Source organism: Ursus americanus, chromosome 8 (assembly GCF_024610735.1).
Source record: "Ursus americanus isolate L20-20 chromosome 8, mUrsAme1.1.p, whole genome shotgun sequence".
Taxonomy (NCBI): Eukaryota; Metazoa; Chordata; class Mammalia; order Carnivora; family Ursidae; genus Ursus; species Ursus americanus.
The window spans coordinates 82,326,625-82,340,198 of NC_142134.1; the positions used below are offsets into that span (position 1 = coordinate 82,326,625).

Sequence of the window (13,574 nt, forward strand, 5' to 3'; positions counted from 1 at the left end):
GGTTGTTGTGAGTGGAGTAATCAAGTCTCCCAACAACTATTGTAGAATTGTTTATTTCTCCCTTCAGTTCTGTTTTTTCTCCATATATTTTGATCGTCTGTCATTGGGTGTGTAAATGTGTATAATTGTTGTATAACAATTGCTGCATGTATCACATACATGTCATCCTTTGTCCCTTATAACCATTTTTGATTTAAAGTCTATTTTTTCTGATAGTAATATAGCCATCCCTGGTCTGTTTGGGTCACTATTTGCATATCTCTTTCTATCCTTGTACTTTCAGCCTGTCTGTATCTTTGAATTTAAAGTTTGTTTCTTATAGACAGCATATAGTTGGATCATGTGTTTTTATCTATTCTGCCAATCTCTGTCTTTTGATTGGAGAGTTTAATCCATTTACATGTAAGTAATTACTGATAAGGAGGGACTGACTTCTGTCATTATGCTGTTTTCTATGTGCATTATAGATATTTCATCTCTCATTTCCTACATTACTGTCTTCTTTGTGTATAGTTGCTTTTTTTGTAGTGAATGGTTTAAATTCCCTTCTCATTTTCTTTTGTGTATATTCTATAGCTATTTTCTTTGTGGTTACCATGGGGATGACATTTAACATCCTAACATTATAACACTCTAATTTGAGTTTATTACAGCTTAACTTGAATAACATGCAAAATCTCTGCTCCTTTACAGCTCTGTCCCCACCCCTTTCAGTTGTTGATGCCACAAAATTATATCTTTATACATTGTGTGCCCCAAACATAAACTAATATGTCTCTTAAATTATGTAGGAAACATGACTTGGAGTTACAAACTAAAGTTACAGTAATACTAGCTTTTACACTCATAATTTTTTTTTAAGTATGGAGAAAACAAAAAGTGCAGTGACAGATTGTTATTATAATACTAGCTATTATAACTGTCCACACGTTCACCTTTCTGAAGATCTTTATTTCTCCATATGGCTTTGATATACTGTCTAGTATCCTTTCATTTCACCCTGCAGGACTCCTTGAGCATTTTTTCTAGGGCAGGGGTAGTGATCACATCTCCCTCAGCTTTTCTTTATCTGGGAATGTCTCAGTCTCTCCCTCAACATTGAAGGACAGTTTTGCCAGATGCAGGATGCTTGGTTGACAGTTTTTTCCTTTAAGCACTTTGAAAATATTGGCCTCCTGCCTTCTGGCCTCTATAGTTTCTGATGAGAGATCTGCTTCACTGACCTTATTGAGGATCCTTTATATGTGATGACACTTCTCTCTTGCTAATTTCAAGATTATCTGTTCATCTTTTGAACTGTCTTTTGAAACTTTGTCATCATCTGTCTTTTGAAACTTTGATTATAATGTGCCTTAGTGTTGATCTCTTTTAGTTCCTCTTACTTGAAGTTCATGGAGCTTCTTGGATGTTTATTTTCATGTATTTCATCAAATTTGAGAAATTTCAGCCATTATTTCTTCAGATATTTTTGCTGCCCCTTTCTCTCTCTCCTCATCTGGGATGCCCACAATGCATATGCCAGTCTGCTTTATGGTGTCCCACAGGTCCCTTAGACTCTGTTCACTTTTCTTCAATTTATTTTCTGCCTGTTCCTCAGCCTCAATAATTTCCATTGTCCTATCTTCAAGTTTACTGATTCTTTCTTCTGCCTGCTCAGATTTGCTGTTGAACCCCCCAAAGGAATTTTCTCTTTCAGTTAGTGTACTTTTCAGCTCCAGGATTTCTTTTTTATTTCCTTTTAGGTTTTCTCTCTCTTTATCATTATTTGCATTTTGCTGACACATTGTTTTCTTTACTTTCTTCACATCCTCCTTCAGTTCTTCCAGCATCTTTAAGACAGTTGTTTTAATGTCTTTGTCTAGTAGATCTGCCATTGGGTCTTTTCCAGGGACAGTTTCTGTTGATGGTTTGTTTTGTTTTGTTTTTCCCTTTGAATGGGATGCTTTTCTTCATATGCCTTGACATTTTTTATTGAATACTGGACATTCAAATCTGATAATGTGGTAGGTCTGGAAATCATATTCTCCCCCTACCACAGGGTTTGCTGTTTTGTATTAGTGTTTTTGTTTTTGGCTTTGGGTTTTTTATTGATGTAGGCTATCTCTGTGCTAAAGATCAGCCTGAGGGGCAAACTTAAGGTCTTCTCATGTTTTTTTCTAAGATTTTTCCTGGGCATACACAGTCTGTTTCTCATTTTCCCTGCATAAGCAGTAGTTGTCAAACATCCTTGTCTTTAATTTCCGGCTCCCAAAGGGAGGAAAAGTGAAAAATGAAGGGGGATGTAAAAGGGTGCTGGCCCTTTAATTCCCCTGAAAGTCTGTTCAGCTGGAGGGAGAGGGTCTTACAACAATGTGAGGAGGGGCAACAACAATGACTGCCTGCCTATTTGTCTGTACCTGTGTTATTAAAATTAGCAGTCAGAGCCCAGATCCCCACTATTTGGAGGACTGGGGTTTTTTGCACACCCTGGCTTCTGCACACTGTTCCAGAAACAGGTGGATGATTGCCTGCTGTGTGGCTGGGGGCGGAAGATGGGGATGGGTCACTGCTACTGTGCTAAGAGCTGAAATAGACCAAAAGTAGCTGCAATTTACCTTCCAAGCCTAGAAGTTACAAGCCTTCAACAGACTCCTCCATTCAAAATGGCTATTGCATCTAATGGTTTCTGCCCCTGCCACTGTGGTCCAGGTGGGAGGCTGTTTCTCACTGACGGGTGCTTCCTACTCTGCCATCTTCCCAGAATCTCCTTGGTGTAAATTGTAAGTGAATAACTTGACATGTTTTTACATATATACCTATGCATGTGGCTCCACCCAGAGCAAGATACAGAATATTTCAAGCACCCAGAAGTCTTCTCCTTCCTGTCTCCTCCTAGTTTGTACCCCCAGAGAGAGGCATTCATCTGACTCAAGTGATTTTGAACTTCATGTAAATGGAACCACACAGTGTGGGCTCTTTGGTTCTGGCTTTTTTTGCCCACATTCTGTCTATGGGATTTGCTTGGTTGGTGAATTTAGCAGACATGGGTTCCAATAAAACTTGCTTGTGTAACACCCATTTAAGAATGTGTCTTGGCTTCTTTACATCCTTCCCATTGGTAGGCACTGTATTCACAGCAGCTGTGAATATTCATGTGCATAAACTGTGGTGGATGTGAGTGCTCCTGTCTCTTGGTTTTCTATCTGGAAGTGGAATTGCTGGATCACAGGGTGTGTGCAGGTGGTAGTAGGTACTTCCAAAGACCTCTTGGAATTGGTCATGACCTTTTCCGGTCCCGTTTGCTACATCCTCACCAGTGCACACTGCCAGTCTTTCTCACTTTAGACATTCTGGTGGGTCTGTCATTGTACATTTACAATGGATTGTGTGGATTTACATTGTGGGTTTAGTTTGCATTTCCTGGATGATCAGTTATATTGAGGGCATTTCCATATGCTTGATGGCATTTTGGATGTATTCTTTTGTGATAATTTTGCAAAGACTTCACCCATTTTGAAATTTATGTTAACTGAATTTTTCATATTGATTGTAGGAGTTCTTTATATATTCTGTATGTGAGTCCTTGCAATAAATTCTGTATGCAAGTCTTTTTAAATATATATTGAAAATTCTTTCTCCCAGTCCAGGGTTTGGCCAACAATAGTCTGTGGGCCAAATCCATCCTGTGGCCTATTTTTATATGGCGTACAAGTTAAGAGTGGTTGTTACAATTTTTAAAAGACAAACACATAAGGAAGAATATGTGACGGGAGCCATATGTGGCCCATAGAACCTAAAATACTTTCCAGCTCAGTCTGTGTCTATGGCTTATCTTTTCACTCTCTTAATAGTGGTATTTTTTGGTGAACAGAATCTCTTTATTTTAATGAAGTCCAGTGAACCATTTTTTTTAATGTTTAAGAATTTTTGTGTGCTGATATCTTTTGTCTGCCTTCTAGTAAAGATATTCTTCTATGTTTTCTTCTATAAGCTGTATTATTTTAAGCCTACCATTCATTTCACATTAATTTTTCTATATGGTATTAGGTATGGTTAAGATTTTTTCTCCAAGTTGATTTCTGTTTATTAAAAGTACCATTGTTTCCCTACTGAATTACAGTAACATCTGTGTCAAAAGTCAGATCACTGCTGTCAAAAGTTCAGAGAAAAACAGAAGTAAAACCAGTGAAACACTGAAGTAGTAATTTCAAAACTTAATTGTGCACACACCAAAAAGACAGTTTACAAACCAGGAGCACTCAAACCAAGCCATGGAGTGAGGCTCAGAGGTTTATTGTTATAAAGCAACTTGTATGGTGTGGAGGCAGGGGCTGGTTATTCTTCACAGTTGTGGACTACTGCATTAGGATTTGGGGGCACAATTTGAGATTCACTTATGATTTTCAGAGGCATAAGCAAGAAGTGACCCAGATCAAGTTAGCCTCGCCGATCTTGCAGAATAGACTAAATGAAGCGTTGCCTGTCGGACTACACTGGTTTTGTCTGCTTAGGGAATTTTCAAGGCTCCATGTGTGTTTGATTTTAACACCGTGTAATGTGGATTTTTTTCTGGACTCTGTTCTGTTTCGTGGGGTTTTTTTTGTTTGTTTTTTTGTTTTTGTCTATCCTGTGCTAATACTGCCCTGCCTTAGTTACGGTAGCTTTGTAAAAATACGTCTTAATACCCTATGGCATGTTTTCCATCTTTGTGTTTCTTCTATATGGTATTGTCCAGTCTTAGGTTCTTTGCATTGCCATATAGAATTCTTTTATCTACTTTTTTAAAAACCCTGCTGGGATTTTGATTGTACTTTCATGCGTATGACAAAGGACTCCTGTGTAGACTATAATAGAGAACTCCTATCAATAAGAAAAAGCCAGTTAACGTAATTTTTAAATGGGCAGCAATTTGAAATGAATCTACCCATGCGGCCAAGCAGCCAGCACCTGCACCTAGCTGAGCCCCACCCAAGGTGCTGATTCGCGGAAGTGTGTTTGGTCTGTCATGTGGCAGCAGGTAACTGATACAAGCTGGCCCAGCTTCCTCTCACGAGCAGAGGGCTTGCAGTCCCTGCTTCATGGCACGACGGGGGGCCCCGGCCTGGCCGCTGGCCCCAGGGTCCAGCTGGGCTGCCCCCTCGTTCTGCCTGTTGCTTTGTAGTTTGTATGTATTCCTGCTCTGAAGAGAGGCTTATGTTTTGTTTTGTTTCTTTTAAGAAACTGGCTTTTTGTTTTTCTCTGTTTATATTTATCCATTTCTTTTTGTGCCTGAACACGAGGGGTGCATTAATATGCAAGGTTACTGTGCCTTTTTAACTTGAAGCTCAAACAGTTTATTGCTGGAGTTTTTGTTCCCTAAGGTACAGCTTATACCTGAAGGGACCCATTATCTGTCCTTTAATGCTCTGTTCTTTTGTTTCCTTTTTCTCACTTGTTTCTTTGACGACTGAGTTTTGGCATACTTTAACCGAGGCAAGTGTTTCTGGCTTCTTCTTTACGCCTAGGTACTGTTTTCTTGTATCAGACTTGTCCTACTCCTAACTTCACCGGACCTTCTTTGTAACTTCTTTCAAAATTTCAGCCTCAAGGCCATCCTCGTCTGATGAAGGATAGAATGCAGATGATATTTCACCACGGTGGGTTGGTTTAGCCTCTGCTCTCTGTTTTCTTTTATAATTACGTTTTTAAGTCCTGGCTTCCTTCTACTTTTCTTCTGACAGAAGTGGCAAGGGGGCCACGGGCTTATAAATTCAGCTCTGCTCCACTCCGCACTGCGTCAGCCATTGCATAGGGTACGGTTAGGTTTTTTTTCACCTAGACCATCCGTACCTCCCACCCCTCAAGCCAGGCTGTGTCCCATGTGGTTGCGTGTGGTTGTTCAGAGCATGGTCCCTCGTGTCCCCTGTGGCTGCTGTCTCTGCTGGGTGGGAGGGCCCTACAAGGTCATTGGTCCTACCTCCTTTACCTTGGGATACTTTGGATGCTTTCGAGTTTGTGGTATGATGCTAGATCCCTTTTCTAGTAGTAATATTCCTGGAGAAGTCATTCTTTCCCTTATTTTGGTATGTTATTTCCTATTTTGCTTCTTTCATTTGCTTCCTTAGGTTTGGGAGAGGATGATTCTATGAGCCTAAGTTTCCCACTATGAGTCAAAGTATATATTTTTAATGTCTATTTTAGTAAATTGTAGGCTATTTTTTACTTTTGTAAGAACTTTTTTGGGGAACAGTTTGATGAGCAAATTAAATAATCTTACATTGTGAAAAACGTTAGTGAGATTTTGTGTCCCATTCACAGTCTCGTCTCAAGGAGTTGGAGCAAGAAGCCCATTTTGTTGCAGGAGAGCAGTTTCTTATAACAAGTAATAATCAACTTCGAGAGGTAAAGCTAAATTTTGTGTTTTTTTTTTTAAATAAAATCTGCTTAAGAAGCAGGGGTTGAAGAGTGATTTATTTTGAATTTATAAGTATTATTTTATGTTGATCATCTGGAAAGTATATAAGTTCCCCATGTTTTCTCACATCGAGATTCATTCCTTCAAAGCCTGTAAATCCAAGAAAAGTATGAAGTCAGAATTTGGGTGTTTGTAGCATCTACTTGGGTGGGCCTTCTGTGGCTGTGGCTGTGGCAGTGACGTTCAGGTTCTCTCAAATCTGAGACCCGCTCATCACATGTCACTGCTTTGTTGAAGGTCCTCTTCGGCAAGCTAAAGCTGCCCCCGCTGAGTCCCAGGGAGACTCTTCCCAGAACGGGGCTGCAGAGACTCCCGTCCACATCAGAAGCCGTGGTAAGTTCAAAAATTTTCCCCTTTCTTTTTGAGACAGTAGCACGCCTGCACCACGTGCAAGTCACCCTCAGACTCGCCCGTGCCCCCTGCAGTGGGCTGTGCGGCAGGTGCTCCCACGAGGTGCTCCCCGCAAGGCTGCCCTCCTAGTATGAACCGTGAGAAAGAGGCAGACGGTACAGTTTTCCAGAAGCAATCCACTGACTTCACTTACTGCAAAGGACAATTAGGTGGAATTTTGTTCTGAAAATAAATTGTTGTCAATCCAATCACAGCCACTTAGAAACTAGAGGCTGCCAGAAGCTAGAAATGGGGAGGGTTGTCAGTCTTCTCCTTTCCTAGATTTATTTTATTTTTTAATATAGATGTGGAAGGTTTTTTTTTTTTATGATTATTTATTTATTTGTCAGAGAGAGAGAGAGAGAGAGCACAAGCTGGGGGAGTGGCAGGCAGAGGGAGAGGCAGACTTCCCGCTGAGCAAGGACCCTGTATGGGACTTGATCCTAGGACCCCCGGGATCATGACCTGAGCTGAAGGCAGACACTTAAGCAACTGAGTCACCCAGGCGTCCCCCTAGATTTATTTTAGAAAATTTGAGCTACCTTTCCCCGGAGAGGAGCCTGTTGTATAAACAGGGAGGAATGAGGGTCTACTCTGTCGCAGTGGCAGAGTATAGGGGCACCTGGGTGGCTCAGTGGGTTGGGGGTCCTCAACTTTTGATTTTAGCTCAGGTCGTGATCTTGGGATAGTGGGATCAAGCCCTGAGTTGGGTTCTGCGCTTGGCAGGGGGTCTGCTTGGGATCCTTTGCCTCTCCCTCTTTTGCTCACTCTCTAAAATAAATGAATAAATCTTTAAAAGATACATGTTTTTAAAAAAAAGAATGGCAGAGTATAAATAGATGTTCAGAATCCAGTAATATTCGTGAAAGCATGCAGAATGGAGATCAGTAAGTGAACTTGTTGTTTTTAAGATTTTATTTATTCATTTGAGAGAGAGCATGAGCAGGGAGGAGGGGAGTAGTAGAGGGAGAAGCAGGCCCCCTACTGAGCAGGAAGCCCAGGACCCCCAAGATCACGACCTGAGCTGAAAGCAGGTGGTTCACCGACTGAGCCACCCAGGCTCCCCTGCAGGGGACTTGTGTCGCTACGGTCAGAGCCGGCTATGGGGGTGCCAGCTTGTGCTCTCTGTGCCGTGTCCAGCATTTGACTTAGCAGCAGCCTCCGTCCCTATGCACATGGCCACTCCAGCACGGCACGCTCTGCCTATCTCGGCCCTGCCAGAGCTCCTTGCCTTCTGACGGTCCCCATGTGCGGCCCTCAGTGGGCTCAGGTGGCAGTTCTTGAGTGAATCATGACATCCGTAGAGTGATGTGTCCCAAAGGGGGTTTGAATATGCCCCCGTCCCCACCTCAGTAGATGCCCGTCCTCCTGGGTCCTTGGGAGCCAGCAGCGGAGGAGTCAGCCACCACATCCACCTGCATAGCTTGGGCATGTTATTTGACTCCCTGTGCCTCAGTTTCCTGACCTGTAAAAGAAGTATAATAACAGTCCTTTCCCTACAGCAATTTTGTGAGTGTTCAGGTGTGTGTATGTGTGCTGGGTGTAAAGCAGTATTTGGACCATGCCTGACATATGAGCTGTTAAAAACCAGCAAGTACTGGCTATAATTATTAGCTACTCCATCCAGAAACCTACAAGTCATCTTGGATTTTCTGCCAGCCTCACCCCATAGCCAGCCTTACAGTCTCTACCTGCAAACATAGGTCTTGAGTTTGTCTGCTCCCTCCGTCCTCACAGTTACCACCTCAGTCACCTCCCACTCACAGCCCTGCAAGCCCCCTCCACAGCCTCCCAGGTGTTCTTACCCTGCTGGTTATCCATCACATCCAGGCAGAGCGATCTTTAACAACATTAGAAAAATCATGTTACTCCCCTGATGTACATTCCAGGGGCTTCCTGTGACCCTTAGATTAATGCCCAAGCCCTCTAGTGTGTCCCTAGGCCCCGGGTCTGGCCCTGCCCCTTCTCCAGCCCCCTCGCACCCAGCGCCCCGCAAGCACACTGCTCTTCAGCTCTTCACAGGTTCTGCACGGGCTCCTACCCGGTCTGGAGACTTCTCCTGGAGTTTGCACAGTGGCTTCTTGTTGGCTTAAGTGTTGCTTTCAGAGAGGCCTCCCCTGGCCACACAGACAACAGTAAGGCCCCCAGGCACAACCTGTTTCTTCACCCAGATTTGTTTCCTGCACCTAAAGTTACCTTAGTTTCTGTTGGCTTGTCGCTCTAGGATGTAGGCTGCGCAGATCAAAGCCCTCGTTTGACTTGTCCAGTGTATCCCAAGCAGCCTGAACCAGCGCAAATGTCTGCTGTTTGTTCATGGGGATCCAGGACGACAGGGAGCAGACCCCTGCCTACTGGAGAGGCTGGCATGGATTTCACACCCGCACCGCAGAGGGGCACCGTGCCCTAAATTTGGAGCAGCGGTGGTACCTGGAAAAGCCTCACACTTGCCCTCATGGGGCTGGGAGCTGAGGGTCTCGGGCTGATTTATTCTCCGTCCTGGCACCAGCTGGCAGTGTTGCCCTTCCCTTTGCTGCTCCTTAGCTCTTCCAGACAACCAGCAACTAAGAAAGGAAACGTAGCTCTCTTCTGGTGTTGATGTGCTTTCTTGTAGACAGAATTAATGACCTTAATTATTTTTCACAAAGACATGATCAAGGTAAATCATATTAACCTCTCTTATTTAACTGACAAAGTCATACTATTTTGTGCATTTAAAAAAAAGATAAACTTTTACTAGGGAGCACATGTACATGGTTCTGAATTCAGAATTAAGACTCCTCTCTTCTTTCCTTCACCCTTCCTGTTCCCCTCCCCGTGGGGAGAGGATGTTGTCCTCAGGTAAAATGTGTAGCCTGGAACAGTTCAGGTAAGGGCACAACTGTGATCTTAGATTTGGTTTTATTAGGCTTTTATTTTTATTATATTTTATACTTTATTTCACAGCAATATTGAGCAGAAGGTACAGAGAAGTCTCATATACTGCCTTCCTCTCACCCCCACCACACCCATTCCGCCACTGTCAACATCCCCACCAGTGGAGCCATTTGTTACACTCGACAAACCTCCACTGACATGTCATCATCATCCAAAGTCTATGGTTTATCTCCGGGGTCACCCTTTGTGTTGCACATTCTGTGGGTGTGGACAAATGTGTAATGATGGGTGTCCGCCATTATGCTTTCACACAGAGTAGCTTCACTGCCCTAAACACTCTCGTGCTCCACCTGTTACCCCCTTGCTCCTCCCCCCCCGCCCTGATATTTTCACTGCCCCCATAGTTTTACCCTTCCCAGAATGTCCTGTAGCTGGAACCATACAGTGTGCAGCCTTTTCAGGCTGCCTTCTTTCCCTTAGTATGTGCATTTAAAGTTCCTCCGTGTCTTTTCCTAGTTGATAGCTCATTTCTTTTTAATGATGAATAACATTCCATTGTCTGAATGGACCACAGTTTATTACCCATTCACCTCCTGAAGGACATCTTGGTTGCTTCCAAGTTTTGGCAATGAGGAAGAAAGTTGCTATAAACATCTGTGTACAGGTTTTTATGTGGATGTAAGTTTTCAGCTCCTCTGGGTAAATACCAAGGAGCATGATTGCTGGATCATATAGTGAGAGTATATTGAATTTTGTAAGAAACTCACAGACTATCTCCCAAAGTGGCTACGCCATTCTGCCTTCCCACCAGCCATGAATGGGAGTTCCTATTGCTCCACATCCTCGCCAGCATGTGGTATTGTCAGTGCTTTGGATTCTGCCCATCCTAACAGATGTTAGCTGTGTCCTGAAAAGTCCACACTTACAGCTGGTTGGAGAAGGGAGGAGTCTTGTTAATAGTCTGTCACTGTAGTGTGGGGACGGAAGTCTTCATGGTCCAGGTGACAGCTGTGAAGATGGAGCAGCAGACGAATTTCCAGAGCATTTTTAGAGCAGAAAGGAAGTCTGTGAGTGTGAGGTCATGTGAGTGTCAATAAAAGACTGTGGGGGTAGTTCTTGTTTTTGTTAGTTGTGCGACTAAGCAGAGAGAAAAGGCCACTACTCAGGGAAAACTGCGAGAGGAACAGTTTACTGGGGGGCAGGGGATCAAATGTTTACTCTTGGGTGTGTTAAGAGCATTAAGACAGACGTTGACAAGACATGGGCACAGAGATGTTGCAGGTGCAGTTGGGTCAGTGAGAAGTCTTGTGCTGGAAGTGGTCAGCCAGTTTTTAGTAGAGTTGCCCTAGGATGGCCGGAGCTTTGGAAAAACACTCATGCCTAGGCTGATGACTGATCCACAGAATCGTGTCTGTGGGTTGGACGGCCCAGGCTCAGGCATGTTTTTGAAGCTCCCGGCTGTTTCTCATAAGCCAGCCAACATTGATAACCACAGAACCGAACACTGAGAAACTGACACTTAGAGGTCAGGGAAAGAGGAGGCGCCAACAAGAGGCCGCGAGTGGCCATGGAGAGAAGGGAGCTGAGAAGAATGTGCTGTCAGGAGCCAACACGGAGTGTGTGATAAAGCTCACGGGCGGCCGGCGGCTATGGAACTGCCTCTGATCATGAACCAACGCTGGTAGGGCTTTGTCCGACGTTTTATGAGATCAAATACTTAAATCTTTTCAAGTGTTCTCAGACGGCTCAAGTAGAGATATACAGAGAGACTGTGGTTAGAAAGTTATTTTGTGAGTAAGGTATCAGGATAAAGAGAGCTAGTCAAATCTTAAGCAGTTTTCTTGGCTAAGCGTTTTCATGTACTTTCATCCCCCGGGGGATAGCTCTTCTAAGTAAAAGGCAATTCTGGATTGTACTGAGGTAGGGTGCCTCCCCCTGGGCAGCGCCTACTCCCACGACACCAGTGTCGGCTCTCCGGGTTATGATTCTCCTTGGGTCCTCAGTCTTTATTCAAACAGACAGGGATGCAACTTCATGCCTTACACTGTTACGTGAGAGTTATAGCATCAGTTACCCCACCTGATTTATAGATTCAAAACAATCTTAGCAGCAGTTTTTTGGAGACGCTGGCAAGCTGATTCCAAAATTGACATGGAAATGCAAAAAACTAAGAGCCAGTGTGCTCTTGGAAAGCACTGCTGGGGGACTTAGTCTGTTGGACTCAAGACTAATCCTAAATCAATAAGGATTGCCAGGAACTAAGTAAGTAGCACAGTGTAGTGCCGATTGGAGCGTGAAGAAATAGACCCGTGGACCCAGGGTGGGGAGTACACATGTGCGTATGAAAGGCACGATCTCCGAGAGGGCAGCTCTGCAAAGTAGTGAGTAAGAGGGGCTTGCTCCATAAATGACCCCTATTTCATGCCGTACACAAAAATAAACTCCAAGCGAATTGTACATCTAAATATGAAAAGCAAAACAACAAAGATTGTAGAAGATACTGTAAGGGAATATCCTTAAGACTCTGAGGTGGGTGAATGTTCCTAAACAGGACACAAGATGCATTACCCATACAGGAAAAGATTGATAAATTGGACAGTAGTAGAATTAAGAATCTCTGTTTATGAAGAGATGCCGTTAAACAAGTAAATAAGTAAGCCACAGAGGGCAGAGGATTTCTAGTAAATAACCAGCTGAAGAAAACGCTGTCCAGAATAACAGATTCCTACAAATCAAGGGGAAAAAAAGACATGCCAACCAGTTTTTTAAATGGGCAAAAGACATGAACAGGGGTTTAATGAGAGAAGATACCTAATTAGTCATTGAGTATGTGAATCCTACCCAACTGTATTAGTCATTGGGAAAATACATATAAAACTACTGTGCAATATCACTTCACATTTACCAGAATGGCTAACATTAAGGCCTGGACAGCGCGTGTTGGAAAAGACGTGGAGCAGTTGGAACGTCTGCGTGGTGCTGACGGGGTAGACGGGCACCTTCACTTGGGCGAACTGGCTGGTGTTGCCTCTGCTGCTGTTGGCCCTGCGATTCCATTCCTCTCTGTGTTTCTCCTCCACAGAACTGTGACATGTTAACCGAAATCCAGGCTCCAGAATGTTCACAACAGCACTACTCATCACGGCCCATTAACAACCCACTAGTATCCATCAAGCAGAAAGTATAGTTGTCCTACATTCAAACAGTTGAAAACAGAAGTGCAAGTAAATGAAATGCTGCTTCATACAACACAGATGAACCTTAAAACCACCATGTTGAACAAAGTCACACACACAGAGTACCTGTCCGGTTCCATTGATGCGATGTTCAAAAGCTGGGAAAAGTGCCCTTGACGATGGAGGTCAGGGTGGTGGTTACCTGCACGGGAGGGGCAGGGACCCGCAGGCGACCTGGAATGTTCCGTGTGCGTGGCCTTACCTAAGTGTGTTCACTTTGTGGTAATCGAACAAACCGTGTTCTTATGATCTTGTGTTGTCCTGTATGTAATATTTTGATCTTTTAAAATTAGTTTTAAAATCCATAATCCTATTCTGATGTTACCTCACTGACATTATGCCCAGATAACTGATTGAAATGGGTGTTCCTAAACTCGAGTTACACATTTGTAGGCGTTTTCTTAGTGTATTCTCCTATGTGGTATTTTACATACCCTGGATTTAGACTTCATGAATTTGAATCTCAGGAGCAATCTTATTTCCAGGCTTGTGTGAAGTGCTTTTAGTTCCTTTATGGACAGCAATGATTTTGTAAGGGATTTAGATTAAGACGCTTGATAAACTTTGAGTTTATTATGAATCTTCACTTTGGAAAATGTGGCCAATACAGACCATTTATTAGCACTTTCTCCAGCTGAAAA

General features: G+C 43.4%; 1 protein-coding gene across 1 annotated transcript in view; it reads left to right on the forward strand.

The window, feature by feature from the left end:
* POLN (DNA polymerase nu) overlaps positions 1-13,574 on the forward strand; it is a 100,706-nt gene that overhangs the window by 60,547 nt on the left and 26,585 nt on the right. Inside the window, exons 11-12 of the mRNA XM_045774765.2 lie at positions 6,277-6,360; positions 6,671-6,766. Coding sequence (XP_045630721.1) covers positions 6,277-6,360; positions 6,671-6,766 — 180 coding nt within the window. The remainder of the gene's footprint in view (positions 1-6,276; positions 6,361-6,670; positions 6,767-13,574) is intronic.